The 20,688-nt window shown below is 37.6% G+C and overlaps 2 protein-coding genes across 10 annotated transcripts in view; one reads left to right on the forward strand and one right to left on the reverse strand.

Moving 5' to 3' along the window:
* Nucleotides 1-1,096: 1,096 nt before the first annotated feature.
* On the forward strand, nt 1,097-15,447 carry LOC113023660 (up-regulator of cell proliferation-like). 6 transcript variants are annotated; one of them, XM_026169897.1, is made up of 18 exons: nt 1,097-1,170; nt 1,784-1,841; nt 3,388-3,500; nt 3,611-3,694; nt 5,185-5,268; nt 5,354-5,446; nt 5,923-6,006; nt 6,113-6,205; nt 6,516-6,590; nt 6,955-7,017; nt 7,122-7,244; nt 7,607-7,672; nt 7,983-8,108; nt 8,194-8,485; nt 8,563-8,608; nt 9,359-9,628; nt 9,716-9,982; nt 12,724-15,447. In XM_026169897.1, exons 3-18 carry the CDS (start codon nt 3,472-3,474, stop codon nt 15,192-15,194), a joined length of 4,266 nt encoding a protein of 1,421 aa, XP_026025682.1. In that variant the 5' UTR covers nt 1,097-1,170; nt 1,784-1,841; nt 3,388-3,471; the 3' UTR covers nt 15,195-15,447. The 6 variants fall into 6 exon arrangements, with proteins under 6 accessions (XP_026025682.1, XP_026025687.1, XP_026025685.1 ...); XM_026169899.1 differs by lacking the exon at nt 1,097-1,170 and adding an exon at nt 1,393-1,585; XM_026169902.1 differs by lacking the exon at nt 7,983-8,108.
* The window catches only part of cabp2a (calcium binding protein 2a), a 28,195-nt gene continuing 22,722 nt past the window's right edge, over nt 15,216-20,688 (reverse strand). For all 4 annotated transcript variants that reach the window (XM_026169905.1, XM_026169906.1, XM_026169904.1 and 1 more), the window contains 5 exons: nt 19,863-19,893; nt 18,536-18,670; nt 17,393-17,502; nt 16,351-16,498; nt 15,216-16,146 (listed from right to left, as the gene is read on the reverse strand). In XM_026169905.1, coding sequence (XP_026025690.1) covers nt 16,121-16,146; nt 16,351-16,498; nt 17,393-17,502; nt 18,536-18,670; nt 19,863-19,893 — 450 coding nt within the window. In that variant the 3' untranslated portion in view covers nt 15,216-16,120. The remainder of the gene's footprint in view (nt 16,147-16,350; nt 16,499-17,392; nt 17,503-18,535; nt 18,671-19,862; nt 19,894-20,688) is intronic.

The following is a 20,688-nucleotide window of genomic DNA, read 5'->3' on the forward strand; positions in this document are numbered from 1 at the left end:
TACAAATCAGTGACGATGCAGCCCTCAGCTTCCTAAGCATTTTCCCTTTCCAGTTCACAATCAATCCCACCCCTAGGTCAAAAATATGTATAGGACAATTGGCCTAATCTAATATTTTGTATGAACCTGTCCAGCTGTCCAGTGATTAAACGACAAGTAGATGGAGGCAGGACTTCACAGCAGGGGCATACTCCATAATGTGCTGTGTGTTATCATATGTATAATGTATATATTGCTCACTTATTGTATTTACCAACATCAAGGAGTTATGAGCAAAGAAAGGCCACCATAGTGCATGTTTAAATAGGGAAAGTTTATTGATCAAAATGTATTACGCAAATACGCATTACATTTTTTTCAGCCCCCCAATCGAGAAAACAAAACCAATTACATGTTCAAAGCAACGGAACGGTGGCCCAATATCAGAGAGAACTCCACTCTTGAGTGAGCAGTGATAATTGAGCAGTCCGTTTTATTTTGCAGATTCAAGCTGCTCTTCAAAATTTTCACCACCAGATGTCACCGGAGAGGACTGTGTTGAAAAGCTTCGAGTAATGAACCGTTTTTCAATACAAGCTTCAGTGCTTCGGAAAGCTTCATTTGGCCATCACTAGTGGTAGGACTCGACTTAAGCGGTCAAAGAAGTGCAGGAGACTGATGCTGTCCAGTGTAGCAAGTGATTTATTCACCATTCTGTGGCCCAAGAATATTTACAAAGAAACAAATAAGAAACTCAACTCTATAATAAACTCAATTCAAATAAACATAACTGAACTTAAATCAACGGAAATTAAGGTCAAACTGCACACAGCTACACTGACCTGAACCCTTCTTCTGAAACACCTGAGTTCGTCTGCTTAAATAGTCCCCTTAATCAAACACTTTCTCCTCTGGACTATTCCATTCAGTAGGTAGGTGAGATGAACATGATTATATTCATCCTCTACTACTCCTCTTGACTGGCAACATAAACTCTGGTGTAATCAATACATATCACAACATTAAATCTATTTCTTTATAAACCCTTTAAAATCAACTTTATTAAATTATAAGAATTCTTCCCCTCCTGCCCTTGGTCTCTTCCTGTGACCTCAGATGAACCCAGAAGGTATAAAGCAGGAAGTAGAACTACATTTCCTCCTTTTGCTTCTGGAAGACAGGTAGGTAAAGGTAAGTTCAAACAATACAAATTAACAGTTGAAATAAATAACATGTTAACTTAACAAACTTGCATGAATTGATTTAAACCAAGATGTTATATTATATAATCTGTAAAAGTGCAGAACATAAACAAACCCGGGATAGTAGATGTTTGCCTATTGCAGATTACATGTGAAATATGGTTAAATCAAAACAAGAATGTTAACTAAGAATGTAGACAAATGGTCTTCTCACCCACTTTGTCACACTCCTTGTACAGGATCATTCACCTAATGAATCCTTGAACATAGCTGTAATCTGTGTTTTTAAGACCTACAACTTAGTTGTGGTTGGATTACTAAAATAAAACTTTTATGAGCCTGTTTAATTTTTTTTCCTTCAAAGTCTGCTGAAATGCAGTTTGCAAGAGGGCACATTCACAGAAGTATGAATACGTTTTTTTGACACAAGGTCATAACTAATCATAAATCCAAACCACATAGCATGCTAGCATGTGAACAGGTTAATTATTAAATATATGAGAATGAGAGTCCAGTAACTTTGTCAGTCATTTTATACTGTCATATTGTGTAAGTCATACTGTGCAATTCAGACTCCTCCTTTTTAACTCTCTCACCTCCAGCTCACTACAGTGGAGTCTGGGTTTGTCTAAGAACTGGATCTCAAGGAGACTCTCTCAGGTAAGTCATTTTAATTCCACATACAAGTCAAATAAGTGAAAAACACTTTAGAGTAGGTTTATCATTGTCAAAGTGGACAGTTGATGATGAATGTAAATGCAGATGTGTTTCAGGTATATACTTTTTATTCTACATCAAATTGCTCTTGTTTTGAAATAATAGTCTGACAGTGCAGGCGACATTCAAAAAAGGTCTACAATGGCTGATATAGTTTCCTGACCTGAAAGGACTGTCCAAGTAGCTACACATGTTATCATGTAATATTTCACTTCTGCCTTTCGTGATATATAGATTTTCCGTGAGCCTTTCTAAGTAGAAGTTTAAATTTACTCGAGTGCAAGGATTTTCAAAGTGCTATTAAAAAAGTGCCTAATTAAGAATCTGGCACAAACACAAGTATAATGTTTCTAATGTTTTATTGAGAGAATGGTGTTTTTTGTTGGTAACTGCCACTTTGGTACGCTTGCTAGTTTACAGTCAAATTAGTTACGTACCATTAACTGAAACTATCTATATTTGCTAAGTTCAGGAAAGTTTGGTCTGTTATGGTGACTTCAAAAATAAATTTTGGTCATAATTATGTGCTGATTTTTACTGTTAACATCAACTGTAAATGGTTCGTCTTTCCTTCATGGGCCACACAAATTATTATCAAGGGGTTTCTTTTGTCCTGCTTTTTCTTCTTTTTAACCTTGACTCTAATTCATCACTCTTTGCATACCTACCAAACCCTTCTTCTTCAAAATTGTGATTAACTCTTTCTAACCCTCTAAATGCTGAGAATCATACTTGATGATGCTATATTTCTAAGAAAGGCAAACTGACTTTTCTGGTTTAAAACAGTTAACAGTTTTTGATGCCTGTCAGTTAGACTAATAATTTTATTTGCTCTCTGATTGTTAAGACTTAAGAGAACAAGTTAATAAAAACAGAAATGATATATTATTATAGGGCTTCAGTTAGGATTAGGGCTGGTCCTGTTACTGATGACACATGGACCTCAGAGGGTTAATATTTTCTGTCTTGTAGTAGTGAGTCCAGATTTATACCATGACCTATTTTTCCTCTGAATTTGAAAGTGACAGTAGTTATTAGAATCAACATTTTAAAAAACATTGTAAAACTTTTGTTTAAAATCAGTACTTTATTATTATAATGACAAATTACTAGGTCTTATAAATTAAACAGAACCAGAATCTGAATACTTTGTTAATCCCTAAGGAAATTATGTGGTTACAGTTGTGCCAAGAAAATAACAGTAACAGTTATTATATATTACAAAGTTTACAAAATATAAGAAATAGCTTTAATTTTCCTGTATCCTTTTGGAATCACATTAAACTTTAAAGTTAAAGGCATTGTGGGCAACATAATTTACAGCTGTTTACAACTTTTTTCAGTTCTTATAACCTCTGAAATTGTGAAATTTACCCCAGTGTGTCTAACATTATGCACTGAAATCAGAACACAACCATATGTTTATTAGATGACTCAGTATCATTTTAGGATTTGACACTTGATATGTGGTTTTTAATTACATCTGCAGGTTGGTACTCATCGTCTATGGCCCAGTAGCAGTATTGTCCAAAGGAGGATGGTGTAAGGTTTAATCAGAAAATCAGAAAAAAATATGGAGTCTTTGGAGAACGATGATGCAAGGTATGGATCCTTTTTTGAACTTTTTGTTCTCAAAATCTACTAAGCAAGATTTGCTCTTCAAGGACAAATAATGAAGCAGATTTACAGAATACTGTTTTGATACTTTTAAGGGTCAGAGTGAAGAGCCTTGTGTCTAAATTCTGTGATAAAGAATTGACAGGAATATCGTCTGGCTCTAGCGACAAGAGCAAAAGGTGAGAAGATCTTTCAAATCTTTCAAATGACAGCGCTACTGAAAAAATATAGAGATATGTCAATTACATGGTGACTTACTGGAAAAGGCTGCAAGTTGTTAGTGCTGTATTTAACAATCTGTTTCAAACCTTAGTAACCCATTACATACCTTAAGTCTGTGCTTGCTACTCCGATGATTATGCTTCAGATGAATGGTCAATAGAAAATTTGATTATTTTGACACCTCAAGGTAGTGAATGAGTGCACATAAAATCTTTTCAGGTGTCCTCCAGCCCAGCATAACGGCAAAGTGGTTTAATAAACCCATCCAGGCATGAAAACACAGGTGTTGTCTGAGAAATGTAATGCAAAGCAAGAACCCCCCCAAAACAAAACAGAAAGAAAAAGAAGATGAAAAAACACAAAACGAGTCCACATTCGATTATGAAGCCAAGTCTCCTGGGTGAAGGTCCAGCAAATGATTTATGCTATAACTTACAAATCTGTACTCTTCTGCTATTTCAGTTTTCCGGTGACATTCACACTGACATGGTTTGATGTAAAAATGAAAATGATCTCTTTCCAGAATCGTTTTCCATCCATACAATTCGCCCGTGAAGGAACACACACTAGTCATGCCTCCATGCAGCATGATAAAGCAGAGACATTAACTCCAGAAAAAACTCCAGAAAAAAATTCTGTCATAGACTTTAGTAAGGTTACATCTGTTATATAATAATCTCCAGTCAAGACTAATGTCTTCGTTTCCTTACAGGAAAAGATTCATGTGATAGAGATGTGGCAAGGGATGGGCAGAGACTGATAAGACCCAGTCAGGCAGTGAAAATAACTGGACACCAGGCATAAACCTTGCAAATGTATTTTGAAACAAAACATGCTCCATGATGCTGTTATCAGGATTTATGGCCCCCTTAGCAAACCAGAAGGTGCAGGAAGGGCCAACTACAGTAGTACAGTAATATTGCTGCCACTGATAACAATGTTAGAGGACACTGAACCTGACAATATTCAAAACACCTGCAGTTTGTGAAAAGGAAGCCAAGGTTTCATAAACTCGGACTGAAGACACCAAGGCCAAAGTCCTGTGACTGTTTTGGTACAGAGTTTCAAAATTAAACAGTAACATGCTCACTTACACATTAAAAAAGTAGTTTAAGGAAGACGAAAAGATTGCTAACCTCATGTTAAATGCGACAGCCATTTAGCTTGTCTTAGCAAAAAGACTCAAAATAGTAGGTAGACACATCCTGCCTACCAATATGCATTCCTCAGGTAAGATCTCAGCATCTCATTTAAGTATGATGCAGTTTAAGGAACTGTACTCTGCTTTGTCAGTTCAACTGAGAGCTTTGATAAAGACTCATTAACTTCCATTTACATGTAATACACATATCAAGTAAGCCCATGTGTGGAGAGATTTGTGTGTTATCATATCATGGAATCATTAATTAAATTTTTTACATTCATGGATTTTGTGATGTTTTCTCAGTGAGAAAACACCGGGCTCTGCACACTCTGTCTGTGCCTCACAGAGTTCCTCCAAAGACGTACCTCTCCATTTCAAGAAACATCTGTAAGATCTACCTTTGAGCACCCTACTGTAGCAAGCACATTTTAAAGGATGTTTTTTTTCTCACTGAATCCTTCTTTCTACATAGTGAAAAGACACAATGGTCTAAAAATGAACACCAATCTGACTGTCAGTCAGTGAGCTCTTCCAAAGATGTACCTCTCCATTTCAAGAAACATCTGTAAGACAGATTTTATTATTTTTTCATCTTTGTCTGTGTCTTCTATGTTGTGAGATGTGATGGTTCATGTGCTATGTGCTGAGGTGTTTTTTTTTCAGTTCTCAAACTGATCTCCCTGTTGGAGCTCAGTCTGGGGGGAGTTCTTTTTTTTCTCCTCGTCTTTCCTCATGTTGTGCATTTTCCATTGTTGTCCGTCCGTCCGTCCGTCCGTCCGTCCGTCCGTCCGTCCTCTATTATTACTGTTATAACTAGTAGTAGTACTAGTATGACTTAATTATTTTATTTATATTGATTTTTTAGCATTGATAGTGGATTTATACTGGCATGCCTGATATTTTAAAGGATGCCTCATGTAGTTTTTAATGTAAGCTCTGTGATGTTGTTAGTTTTGTTAGAGATTCAAAAATGGTATTATCTTCCCTTAGATGTCTCAGCTGTTTAAAAGACATACAATTTATTGTTACTTTTTTTCTCAGTGAGAAAACACCGGGGTCTGCACACTCTGTCTGTGCATCACAGAGTGGCTCCAAAGACGTACCTCTCCATTTCAAGAAACATCTGTAAGATCTACCTTTGAGCACCCTACCCTGATAAACCTCCCTATTCTTTAAAAAACACAATTTAAAGGTTGTTTTTGTTTCTCATTAAATCCTTTTTTCTACACAGTAAAAAGACACAATGGTCTAAAAATCAACACCAATCTGACTGTCAGTCAGTGAGCTCTTCCAAAGATGTACCTCTCCATTTCAAGAAACATCTGTAAGACAGATTTTATTATTTTTTCATCTTTGATAGTGAATTTTCTCTCTTATTTCTTCTTTTATGGTTCTGCTGCTGCTGCTGATTAGTATTAGTAGTAATAGTAGTAGTAGTATTTATTAATTTATGAGTGATGGATTTTAGACTGGTATGCCTGATATTCTAAAGGATACCTAATCTAACTTTAAATGTAAACTCAGTGATGTTGTTAGTTTTGTTGGATTTTTTTTAAAATGGACAAAATCTGCTGAGTATTTTTATTTTTTTGTCATCTGTTTAAAAGAAATGCAATTTTTTTTTTTTTTCTCAGTCAGGAAACAGCGAGGTCTGTCTGTGCATCAGAGAGTTCTTCCAAAGATGTACCTCTCCATTTTAGGAAAGATCAGTAAGGCAGATTTACTCACGATTCTTCTATTATTTTTTAACTTTGATGGTGGATTTTAGACTCAAATGTCTGACGTTATGGTTCCCATACCTGCAAGATTCTAGTTCTTTTTTTATTTATTTTTTTAATTTGCAGTACAGAAGCCCTATAGAAAGCTTGTTGAATTAGTTTTACAGTAAAACAGTAATATATACCAGATTTTAATAAAATTTCTTTCCGTGGTTAAACCTTCATTAGTGACAATTTTATTAAAGTTAACTGTGTCTAGCTGGAATGGGTGAAATGTAAACTTTTATCCTTGCATTTTTACTAATAAAATGGCCAAATAAAGCTTGAACGTCCTAGTCTTATTGTTGTCTTTCAGAAAAGTATATGGAATGCCAAAATATTGGGGTGGACATATGAGTGGTGTTGAGAGTCTTCCCAAGTATGTTTTAAACATTGAAATATAGTAGACAGTATGCCATACAGCATGTCTGTTGAATTAACTAAATACATGCATAACATTTGCTCTTTGCAATGATTTTTCAGGTTAAACTTAATGGGGCCTACAGCTGCTGTATATCCAGTGAAGACATCTAATATCATTGAGGAGGCTAAATTTTCTCCATGTTTGCTGAAGAGGACTTCCATTGATGACCAACCCCAAAATCAGTAAGACACTCAAATCTGGCGAGTTTTATTTTAAGCTTTTTGAACCCTTTAAAGCAGGTTGTTGTTAAAATCAGGTTTGAGTAGCCACCAAAACGTTAACTGAAAATTCCACCCAATTAAGAACAACTGACACGTATGTTTGCTAAAGCTAGGAGTATCCAGCTCAATCTGCTCATGCATAAATTTAATTTTGACATTGGAAAGCATAAAAAAGATCCAACCCTCAGTTGTTGAGTAAAGCCATCTTGGTAACCAAGCTTGGTACTTCAATGTGTTTAAGCTTGAAAGTCTTGCTTACCTTGTTCATAATTGTGAATCCATGATAAGAAGTAGCTTAACAAATGATGTCATTATTCTTTCAGATTGGAGACTCCACACTGGGACTATTTTGAACAAGAGACAGAATCAACTTTTGAGGACAACAAAACGTACGCCAGACTTTATCCCCAGCAGTTTAAATATGATTTGCTGATACTGCTTACAGACTTTTTATTGGTGTCTGGGATACCCCCAAACTAGGGAACACATGTGAATAGGGCGCCTTCCCTGTCGTCTCCAGCTTAGCTACATGCACAGTATATAAACTGTAGAAAGTAGATCCAGTGTTGCATTGTCATGCAGACCTAAAGTCAGAGACTTTAGATAGTAAAACAACATACCTCCATTGAATTCTTCCTGCTCATATTACAAAATTTTGAGATGGTTGGAATACCCCCCCCCCCCCCCTTTGCCTTTCAGTCGTCACCAGGATGATCTAGAGAGAGCAGAATCCACAAAGTCATCTACATCGGGTTACTCATCATCTAAAACAAGTGGATCAGGGGATTTCGACTCTGACGTTGAGACTGTTATATATGATAATATGTAAGATAACTGCTGAATTTCAGTTCATTGATAAAGAAGGCAATGCCACTACTAATCAACCTTTTACTTTTCTGTTTGAAAACAGACAGGTGATCTGTGACATTTGTAGCAAAATTGCTGCTGTGAAGACCTGCCTGACCTGCAACGTTTCCTTCTGTGAGAAGGATGGCCGGCAACACTACAAAGTGGATGCCCTGAATAGACATAAGCTCATAGATGTGTGCAGTGAAGTCGAGAGAAAACGGTGTCTTCATTATGAAAAGTCTCTGGATTTCTTCTGCAGGACTGATCAGATGTCTATTTGCAGCATTTGTGCAGAGGGGAAACACAGGGGACATGACATCACTGAGCACAGGGCATGGAGGACACAACAGGCCGTGAGTCAAGTGAAAGGGTGATATCGAAATCATCGCTGATGTGCTGCATTTTTCTTACAATCGCTATTTAATTACAGTTGTCTGATGATGAAGAACCCGAGGACTATGAAATGCCACACAAAGGTGACTGACACTATATAATGATTCACTATGGCATCTAAGTAACAATGATCTGTGGCTACAATAAGAAATCAATGGAGAGATTCACCATTTAATGAAGTTTTGACACTTTCCTCTTTTCATATAATTTATATGAAATTAATACAGGGAAAAAGACTATCAAATTTTGTTCGGAAAGTTCAGTTTCAAAGCAGAAAACAGAAAGTAATGACCTTCGTTGATGAATATATATGGATGGACTGCTGACAGCTTATACCTGAAATGCATTTATATTGCCATCTGTAAATACTCAGAAGTACAATCACCAGTGTGTGTCATTACCTTAGATTTGAAGTTGAGCGCACTGCTACCATGCCACAGCAGACCAATAAAGAAATAGAAACATCTAAAATGGTCAAAGTTAAAAGGTCAAAGTTAAAAGTGTGCTGTTGGCACTATCTTCAGAGATTTATGCTTCTCCAAAGCCAATTAATTAGACAGACTTTGAAGTGTAAAACATGTTTTTCAGGTATTAACAGATTCATTATCAATTATAACTTATAATGACTAAATTATTGAGTCATTCTGTGGTTTTAAGACAAGAAATTATTATTTTTAACCATATTTAAAAATTGTGTTTTGCTACATCAGTTGAATTTTAAAGTCATGATAATGTTGGAATCAAATGAATTCAAATATTTATCTTTTTTTATCGTTAGGTAAATGAGTACAGCGGAAAGAAAATGTTTTCTTATTTTACATTACATTTTCCAGTGGTGCCCCCTCCTGGTAGGATTCAGTTCCCGTCAGTGAAGCCAAACTCGGTGGTCCTCAGCTGGGGAAACCCAAAGGGACTAGAAGGACCCAAAAGCTTCAGGATCATGTGGAGCTCTTTGCAGAAGGTGGAAGGTCGCTTAGTCATCAAAAATTTTCATAAAATAGAAATAAGCAACCTTGAACTTGGACAACAGTATTTCTTCAGCGTGGCCACAGAAGATGAAGATGGCAATTTAAGCGAATGGGTCACTGCAACTGTTTTCACAGGTAAAATCTGAAAATCCACATCATTTTTAGATTTGCTTCACTGTTCATATTTTAATTGGATTAAACATAATCACTGCTCTCTTGCAGTTGTGTCACCCCCTCGACATTTAACAAAAGAGCACTCCGATGCTACATCTCTGACCTTGAAATGGATGGATGGAGAAAAAATGGAGGGAATTCCTCAACAATTTCTCATAGCTGTTGAAAGTCCAGGAAAAGAGCCTCTGGTGATACACACCCATGATTACTGCAAAAAAGTCTCTGATTTAGAACCAGACACAAAGTACACCATCTCTGTCTCAACAGTGGTGAATGATAGGTGCAGCGAGCCAATTTCTATCTGCACACGCACAGGTGAGATGATGTTAAAGCACTTGCTTTTTAATTATTATTTTTTTTAATGTCAACTATATAGACATATTTGAAGAATTACAACTGCTAGCATTTATTTTCTCACATTACATGTACAGATATACTTTACTGGTACCAATTTTCAAGAACAATTTTACTACAGAAGAATAAAGGTGATGAATGATACCATGAATCTATGGGAAAGAAATGCTAAAGCTAGATTAAGAAGAGAGGTGATGATCAGCGAGCGGCAGTGTGGCTTCATGCTATGTTTGTGTTGATGAAGAAGTATAGAGAAGGCTGGAAGGAGCTTCACTGTGTCTTTGTGGATCTAGAGAAAGTATATGACAGGGTGTCAAGAGAGGAACTATGTGTATGTGAGGGTGGTGCAGGAGATGAGGACAGCAGAGACAGTGGTGAGGTGTGCGGTAAGAGTGAGAGATGAGTTAAAAGCAGTGTTAGGAAGGTTACTTTTAAAATGTATTCCACTACAGATTACAGAATACATGCCCCCAAATATATTTTGTAACAAGCTTTTTACAACTACATGAATGTACTATTGCTGTGTGATTTATTACTATTACTGAAGGATACTTGTCATACCAACACCAACTAGATTTTTAAATCTTAATATAAAATGAGTAACAGTAGGTGGACATTAGGTAAGGCTGCACTTTTTGCAGCAATCTCGTATAGAAAACTTTTCCGTGCGTATATAAAACAGGTCATTATGCAGGCTGCAAGTAGAGGCGACATGGGCCACGAGATTGAGACTAGGGCTGCCACGATTAGTCGACTAGTCACGATTACGTCGACTATTAAAATCGTCGACGACTGATTTAATAGTCGACGTGTCGTTTGAAGCTTTGTAAGATCACAAAAGACGCAGGAATAAGTAGTAGGATTTAAGAGTGTAATAACGGACTGAAACAGAAGATGGCAGCACTGCATGTACAAGGATGCCAGCTGCCGTTAAACCCCGAAGAAGAAGCTGTGTTCCAGAATTCATAGCGCGGCCCAGCGCAGTTTCCAACAATGGTGGCAGCTAGTTAGTTTTAATGTTACTCTTATTATTCTTTCTGGGTCACAAAATAAACGTTTAACATATTTTCAGGCGAGAATGTAGCTGTGTAAACCTCAAATATCTGCTCAGTTTATCAGGACACCACATATTTTCAAAAGCGCTCTGACGTTTTCGGAGACGTCTGTTACCCACTAGCTCGATAGCTAGCCGGGGGCGAGGCTCACTAGAGCCGTGAGAACACCGGACTCCTGGCAAATCGTTTTCAAACCCACCGCCGTCTTTCGCTACTCAGGTTAAACATGATATATAAGTCACTTACCGTAGATAACTTAAAAATGTTATTGTTTGGCTTTTTTCAGTATTTTATTTGTTCCTGAGTAAATCGGTTTGGCTGAGATTAAAGTTATAGTTTTTACACAGCTGAATAAACGTCAAGCAGACAGCTGATTATCAGAAGTGTGAGATGCTGGAGAATTTACTCCGGTGTCCTGTTATATTTTAGATAGCAAGGAGTTTATTAAACTTTACCGAAACATTCTGCAAACTTCATTAAAATTTAACAAACTATCATCTTGTCTTTATTTTTAGTTAGCACATACCTTAAACACTTAAAGCTGTAAGCTAATGATAGTTATATAAGACCAGATGCTGCTGGTGCAATAAGCTGTACGTTTTAAGTCCAATGGATGATGATCTGATTAGTCGACTAATCGCAAAAAAAATCGGTGACTAGTCGACTATCAAAATAATCGTTTGTGGCAGCCCTAATTGAGACACAGGCATTAGAGCCTCTTAATGCGTGTTTTGTTTGGGTTTCCACCGGAAACAGAGAGGGGACCGCGTAACATATGAAACAGGAAAAGACCATCATGTAATCCCTTTATTTCAGCAAAGTAACTGTATTCTGAATACCACCTCTTTAAACGGTAACGGAATACAGTTACTCATATTTTGTATTTTAAATTGTTAACGCCGGTACATGTATTCCATTACTCCCCAACATTGGTTAAAAGTGGTGCTGCGATTGGGGTTTTCAGTGGTGATGGACAGACTGACAGATGAGGTCAGGCAGGGGTCTCTGTGGACTACAATGTTTGCAGACAACAGTGTGGTCTGTAGTGAGACAAGGGAGCAGGTGAAGAGAACCTGGAGAGGTGAAGGTATGCACTTCAGAAAGGAAAATGAACGTTAGCAGAAGGAAGAAAGAATATGTGAGGGAGGCAGATGGCCTTAGACTGTCATGTTTTGTTATTAAGACATTCTGCTTCACTTGTTTTAAATTTAAAATAAATGCCATTAAATTGCCAGGTTTTAGCTTGACTTGAGGTTGATGTAAGGCAGTTGTGAATTATATATGTTTTGTGTTGGTTACCAGCCCTTCACACTAAAGCTTTACCATGATCCAGTCACTATCTTAGTATGTTATCATGCGTCCTCTGTGGGTATCCTGATGCTCGGTTGTGAAAAATAAATTAGTGCTGTCAGCGTTAATCTTGTTAAAATGGCGTTAATGCCATAACCACATTAAGGCGGCGTTAATAAGCTAAATGTGCTAACACGTTTACGCCGTGAAGCCCCACGCATGGAGTGATCCACAATAACTCGCTAACTGAGATTTGCCATGTTAATGCGGTTATGGCGCTGACAGCACTAGAATAAATGCATCATAATCAGTAAAAATGACCTAGTACACTTACTAGTTTCTTTTGTTAATTCACAGAGCCAAGTCTAAGGCAGGTGTTGTCAAAGATTGGACTGGAAGACCAGTATGACACCAAGCTCACACTTAGCACTGTCCTGGAGATTAATCAGTATGATCGATCACAGAGGAAACCAAAATCTGCAAGGGCAGTTCCTGAGGCCTTTTTAAAGCAACTCATGTTGCTGAATACAAATGCTAGAAGTGCCACATGTGTGTCTCAAGATGGGGACAAGTGCAATGCTATCAATCTTTTGGACTTGGTAACTGCACTGTTCCTTTGTTCAGACAGTGCTCTTCAGCAGGACTTGGTCCTGAAAATGTCACTCTGTCAGTTTGCTGTCCCGCTCTTGCTTCCAAACTCTGAAACAAGAGAAATCACAATGATGCTGTGGTCTATGCGCGACATTGTCCGAACTTTCAGACCCTCTCAGCAGGCGTTCCTAAAGTCATACTTTGATGAAAGACTTGTGCTGTCTGATATTCCTTTGGTATCGTTTGTCAGGCTGGGAAAAACATCTTTGTCCAAATCTCAGATGTTGAACAAGTTGCTGTGCAACAATCAGCAGATTCATCACACATTTTGTCACCGTATCATGGCATGTTGTGATGTTCCCAGAAGAATTTCAGATGGACTGGTGGAAATCAGCTGGTACCTCCCGTGTGGGAACAGGAAGATAGATAAATTCACAGAACCATTGGCTTTTACCAATATGAGAGGAGATATCAAGACTTCTGAAAGACAATTTGCATTCCTCTGTCAGGCATCTGCAGCTGTTTACATCTACTGTGATGAATCAGAAACGAATTACTTCAAGCATCTGGAAGGAAAACATGTGGAAGCAAATATCTTTTTGATAAGCAGCACACAGGGAAAAAGCTATAGACTCAAACAACTGACTGTGAACCCAAGATTAAAGATGACTGATATTAGTCAGATTAAAAAGACTGATACAGAACTACTAAAGGCACTCCAGGAATCAGTCTCTAAAATGCTAGTAAGCCCCCAAACCAAAAAAGTGTCATTGGCAGATTTGGCTTACACAGCTCACTGTTGTCAGATTCTCGTTGATGAGGATAGGGATGAATGCCAGACTGCTTGGGAGAATGCGAGTAAAATCACTGCAAAGGTAACTAACATCTCTGAATTCAAAGACAAGCAACTGCCTTATCAGGGAAACATCTGGAAAGCAATTTCATGGGTGGAAACTGAGTGCTGGAGGCTACGTAAAGTTGGAAACAATAACCCTGGCAATTACTGCGAGTCCATAAAAGAAAAAGAGAAAGAGCTGAGGAACAAGCAGCAAAGTTTTGAGATGACAACTGCAGTGGAATGCTTCCACCATGGGATGACAACCTCAGAGGTTCAACGCTACCATTTTCTCAAATGGCTGGAAATGGAACTGGATAACCTGTCCAGGCATCAACTGTCAGCTCTCCAGGATCGATACAAAGAGCTTAGGCAGAAATCTCTCGAGGAAACAAAAGAAATTGTGGAAACTGACAACCAAATTTCAGCTTGCTCTTTAAGAGTAGTCCACTTTGTCAGAGAGTGTGGGCAGCTGTATAATAATGTGAGTTGCCTGCCAGAATACAGTCGTCAGAGAAAAAACATCGAACAACTTCCTGGACAGTGTGCTCAGATGATGCTTGATGGTTTCCCTCTTGAGCTTGTTGATGGAGATGCAGCAAACATCCCAATAAAATGGATCAGCCAGGTACTTACTGAATTGCATAACATCATGAATTCCAGTAGCAAGCTTAAGGTCATCACAGTCATTGGAGCTGAAAATTCAGGTAAATCAACTTTGCTCAACACCATGTTTGGGGTCAGGTTTGCCGTCAACGTGGGTACATGCACCAGAGGGGCATTCATACAGCTGATCAGTGTCAGTAAAGACATAAGGAAAGAGCTGGGCTGTGACTGCATCATGCTCATTGATACAGAGGGCCTGAAGCCACATCGGATGGTTCGTGATGATCACAGCCATGAACGTGACAAAGAAGTTGCGAGCCTTGCAGTGGCACTCAGTGATGTTGTAGTTGTCAGTATTTCCAACGACAGCTCCAGAGAGAAAGACCTCTGGGAAATGGTGTGTCATGCTTTTGCAAGGCTGAAGGGTGTTAGCAAGAAGAAGCCAGTTTGTCATTTTGTACATACAAACATGTATGACATGCCTGCTTTGGAGCAGCTGAAGAGAAGTAAAGAGCTGATGGAACAGCTCAATGAAATGTTCGGAAAAGATGTTAAAATGAAGAAGGCCAACATCAATAAGCTCTCAGATGTGATCAAGTTTGATCTAAACAATTGGAGCTGGTACATTCCTCCAGTGTGGGATGGGACTCCACCAATGGCTCCTGTCAATGTTGGCTTCAGTGCAACTGTCTATACTTTGAAAAAGGTTCTAATAAATGACCTCCAAAAGTGCCCGGAACGAGGGGATCTAATTCAATTCATCGGGAAGGTAGAGCAATTCTGGAAGACTGTGTAAAGAAAATACATGAAACTGATATGGACTTAGTATATGGCCATAAGCTATCTGACCACAAAAAAGTATTTATTTTCAATATTGTTCACTCATTTTTGTTATTTACAATGTGTTTTCTGAGTCATTAAACGCTGTACAAATGAAACATCAAAGAGGTATATATGCATACTGTGTATGCTTACATAAAATAACCATGTACTATGAGGCAGGTTGTCAGTTAAATTTCACCAAGAGGAAAAATGGTGCAAGGATATGAAACTGATATTCACTGTGTGTTAGACACAAATTACTAGTAATTGTTCTGAAACAGGTATCAAAAAGATATTAAAAATATTGTTTCAGATGCTACTCTGTATAATAAATATTGTAACTCATAACAAAGCATTCATGTTTTCTATGTGTATTAGATATTTCACAGTTAACACATTCAAGTTTAAGATGAAGATTCTATAAGTGGCATTAAAATATTGAAATTCAGAAAATACATTTTTACATTCATATTAATGTTTCAACAAACTTGTAGATACTAAACTGCATAGTTAGTGACCAATTCACCCAAATTAAAAATACAATAAAGAAACAGAAAATACATCTTATAATTGAAGTTTCACAGTATCTAGTCAGTGCAAACAGGATCTTATTTTTTCAGGCTTTTAAATGCAATTCTTATGCAAATTCATATGAATATAAACTTTTAAAGACACCATAGGTTTGGTCTATTCCCGCTGAAATATCACTCTCATCTCTCGTTACACACATGATACATATTAGATTTATACAACAGTAACACATTTAAGGGATTTTTATAAGAGGTTTTGCACGTAACTGAAAAAACACCAAGATGTCTTTGTACATGTGAGAAAAACATTAACAGTCTGTAGTCTGGCCAGTGTTGTGTTTAGTGCAGTAGTGTGAGGTTTACTGAAGAATCAACGAGACATCATTCTCACAAACTCTGTGGAAAGAGAGAATATATTTGCATTGTTTGTTGGGAAAAGGGCACTCCCACAGTCATCCACAGTCATCTTAAAAATCTTTAAAAAGATTATATCATCCCCAATTGTATTAGCCCCCCCCCCCCCCCCCCCCCACACACACACACACACACACACAAACACACCACTACCACCGATCTTAACTAAGAGATAAATTGTATCACCTTCAAAGTCCACCTGTCCATCCCCGTTGAGGTCAACATCTCGCAGGATCTCATCAATCTCGCGGTGGTTGAGCTGCTCACCCATTAGCTTCTTCATGGCTTCCCTCAGCTCTCCAAGGCTGATCTGACCATCGCCATCAGAGTCAAACTAGAAAGCAGAATGGAAGGACTTTAAAAGGAAAATAAGCATTTAAAAAAAGCAAAACAAAAACATTTTGGAGTGTCAGTTTGAGGGAAGGCCTACTCAGGTTAAGCTGGGCATACACTGTGCGATTTTTGGCCCATTTTGAGCAGATTTTTCAGTCGTTTTGGGGATCGGCCCGAGTTTCTCCTGTGTCGTGCATCGTGTAGTATACATGGTAACGAGAAGGGATTAACACCTCACGACCAGCTCCCAATCATCAATCGTATAGTCGCAAGAAAATCAAACCTGTTTGAAATCCTGTCGGCCCTCATGAGGGTGTCAACGCAGCCTCTCACACTATGCATGCGCAAACAGAAACGGAGTAGCATGGCAGTGCAGCGTGTAGAACTTTGGCAAGCTCATCTGAGCCTTTTCGATGTGGCCTCACAAAATTATCATGACTGGACCAACCGTGAAAAGAGTTGGATGGACATTTCTGCTCATTGCTAGTCGATGTTTTTCATTAGCAATTTAACAAAGTTGATGGTGGTGTGTGTGTCTGTGTCAGTTAAAGAGAGAGAGGGAGAGAGAGGGAGAGCGAGAGACAGATTTTGTGTTATAAGCTTCATGTTATGGACGCACAGTGTGCATCGTCACCTACAAACTTCTCACCCCTGCGATTCAATCGTACAGTTTGAGCAGGAGCTGATTAAATAATTTTTTGAAGAATAATTAAAAGGAAAAAAAAAAATCGCACAGTGTATGCCCAACTTTAGCATGACTGAGGTATGGACCTCAGTCATTTGTTGCACCTTAAATAGCATACATTAGGAGAAAAAATTCTGGACCGCATTCATTTCTAAACCCTAGTTTAAGCCTGGATATGGTTTTCTGTTTTGCTAAAATAAAATTGCAGACCTCTTTGAAGGCGTCCCGTAACTCTTTAACCCCAATCATGTCTGCAGTCTCTGCAAGCATTTTGGGGCCCATCAGTTCCACAAAATCCTCAAAATCCACTCTGCCACCACCTAGAAGAAAGATAAATATGCATGCATAGTATATACAAGTAAATAACAAATTGGATTATTTACTGAAGATCCAGTGGTACGGAGTTAATTGTGCATGCATATAAGACAGAGCTTAGCAGACCCACGTCAATATGTTATAAACAGAAGTCATAATAAGAGCATATTTGCAGTGATGTGAAAATATGCAATGAAAACTGTCCACTGCAGCCATTAGCTGTGTTTAGGACATGTCTATAATTTAACTAGTTTATTTGTATCATCTGGCTTTATGGTTAATTAAAACTGCGTGTCATCTGCATAGGAATGAAAATGGAGTGTTTTATAATAATACTGTAAGGGAAGCATCTATAATGTAAAAAGTTATGGTCCTAGCACAGAACCCTGTGGAACTGTGATTAACATTTGCATGTGAGGAAGACTCGCCATTTACATGCACAAACTATACTGCAGTGATTCAAACCACTGCAGGACAGTTCCTAAGAAGATGATTCATCATTCATATAATTCACTACACTATTTCTGTGCTATGATGCACTCTAAATCCTGACTGTAACTCTTCAAAGAAACATTTTCAAAAGCTCATTTAACTACTTGACAGCTTTCAGGAATTTTGGAAATAAATAAGGTTATAAATGTGAAATGATGTAAGATTTATGTTTTAATTCATGGTAAAATGTCTTTGAGCAGTTTTGTAGGGTCTAGAAGACACATTGACGCATTGCTGATATGAAGTTTACTCATATCAGCATTTAACAGAGATGCTGTACTTAATGACAGTACTAGTGAATATTTTTTTCTCCAATAGTTAAAAAGTTATTTGTAAAGAAATTAATTAAATCATTGCTAGTTAATGTAAGGAGAAAATTTTGGCAGTTCATCAGACTTAACAGATTTACAGGTGAAGAAAGGATAAACAGACATTTTGGACATCAACTGCTTTGCAGTTCTGCTTTATCCTGGTGCTCCTTCACTGGTCTTCCGAGTGAAAGATTTTAGGGAATTACAGAATTATCTGTCTGTGTTCAGGACTCACAGATTTGCTGGCTGAGTTCGATAAGTTCCATCTCTGTTGGCATGTATCCCATAGTCCTCATGCACTCGCCCAGGTCCTTACAGCTGATGAAGCCGTCCTTATCTTTGTCAAATTCTCTGAAGGCCTCACGCAACTCTGCAAGTAGAACACATCAATACAGATTATGCGAAATATTTGCCGTTGGGCAAAAGTATGACAGAGTACATTTGCTTTCTTGAGAAAACAAGACACAGTTTCAGTCTCAGCTGCCCTGGATCAGTGAGTGTACATTGTGATGGGGATGGGGTATCTGTCTGAGAGTGCTTTTTTTAATACTTCCAAATTGCTTTAGTTTTTATTTGAACTATTTTTGACTTGTTGTTAGTATGACATAGTAAAAAAATTATTTTTCAATAATGTTTCACGGACTTCTCTGTTTTCTGTGACATGCTGGATACAATCTTTGGACCAAATAACTGATTTCTGTCTTATCAGTGCTTGAAGATGATCACAGTTTTTTGGCAACACCGTGCACTGTAAATATTCAATATTTTTTTTTGCATAAATATGATATTTTTGCCCCCAATAAAATTCTTTAAAACTTATGAAATACTTATGGTCGTTCATCATTATATCAATAAAAATGTAAAAACAGAAACTGAAGCTGCAAGGATTGTGAAAAATTATATTTTTAAATTGCTCCTGGGACTTTCTATTTCATTTGCAAACTTTTTATTTTTGCATCACTTTCTTATGAGGCATTAATGTTTTGAATGAGCTTTTAAACTTTCATCTCATTATTTATATGGAGCCTTTCTTTTTTCTTTCTTCTTCAATCTTCTTACAACATTATAACACTGAGTACTTTGCACTCTGCTGCCTGTTGTTTGTGAATAGTGTGACATGGATGATTGCAGTCCATATCCAAACTTGTCCAAATAAAATTAACCTGAACCTGAACAGATGGTGACACAGATCCCCCTGTCACCATTAAATCATTGCAGAAGAAATATATCAAGTTTCTACTACACTAAACCAAAGTCATAGAATCTATATTTAAAATAGAAATGACATTTTCATGTGCATGTACGCTGTTAAATTGTGAGCCACTACTGAGGAATAGAAGCGATGTATGAGTGGAAGTTAAATTGTGAAGGATTATTCCTCCCTGTGAAAGATAATCCTTCACTTTGTTCTTACACATTTCAATGCAAGACAGGGAAATTAAAAAAAAAATGTTCACAGTTAAACAGAAGGTTTGAAAGGAAGGTAGATGAAAAAGAACAGAGTGGAATGAATAGACTGAGAGACAAGGTGAGGATTAAGAATCTGGATTAAGAATCTGTACCTTCCATCTCTTCTGGTCGTAGATCTCTGTCCTGCGGTGGTGTGGAAGAAGAAAGGGCATACATAAAGAGAAATGAATAGTCAGACAAGTTATACTTTGAATCTGCTCTATTTCAGTCACACAAAATGCTGGAAACATTTTTGCTTCTTGTGCTTTTACTCCTCCACTCCTCTCAATCCTGTGAAACATTTTGTTTGTTCTATGTTCATCTGCTCAGCCAGAGATTCTATTAGAGGATTATTGGGTTTTTGATCTGACTGACCCTAATAGCCTTTTTAGTTGAAAACTGCTGCTACCCAGCAGCATTCATGTCCAGTCTCATTCTGCCCCTTCTGTTGGAGAAAGTCTGCTGTGCATATGCTCCACAACAAGCTTTTGAAATACAATGTACTAACAGCAGATTCATAATGACATACCACCTAAAAGATCTACCTTCCAAACATGCAGCATGTCACAAAGTTATAAGAAAGAAAGAAAAACGAATTACATCATATGCTGAGTAAACTGGTGAAATATTGAATTGCCACTTTAAAAAATAAAGTGAAAATGAAATCATAGAAATAAGAGTGAGTTATGACTTAAACTAAAAATTAATGCAGTAACAAACACATGCATAATTTCTTTAGTGATTAATAAAATAGTCTGATTCTGATTCAACATAAAACACCATTTACGGTTGTTGTTGAATTGGCTAAAGGAATGCAAGGTGACACCAGGATAAATTTGTACGTGATGTGTTCTTCGAGATTGTGACATCATCAGCAGGAATAATACAGCCCTGGATTAGAGGATGCAGGAGAGCGAACAGTGGCAGGGAGATTACAGC

This window comes from Astatotilapia calliptera, chromosome 6 (genome assembly GCF_900246225.1).
Source record: "Astatotilapia calliptera chromosome 6, fAstCal1.2, whole genome shotgun sequence".
In the NCBI taxonomy this organism is placed as follows: Eukaryota; Metazoa; Chordata; class Actinopteri; order Cichliformes; family Cichlidae; genus Astatotilapia; species Astatotilapia calliptera.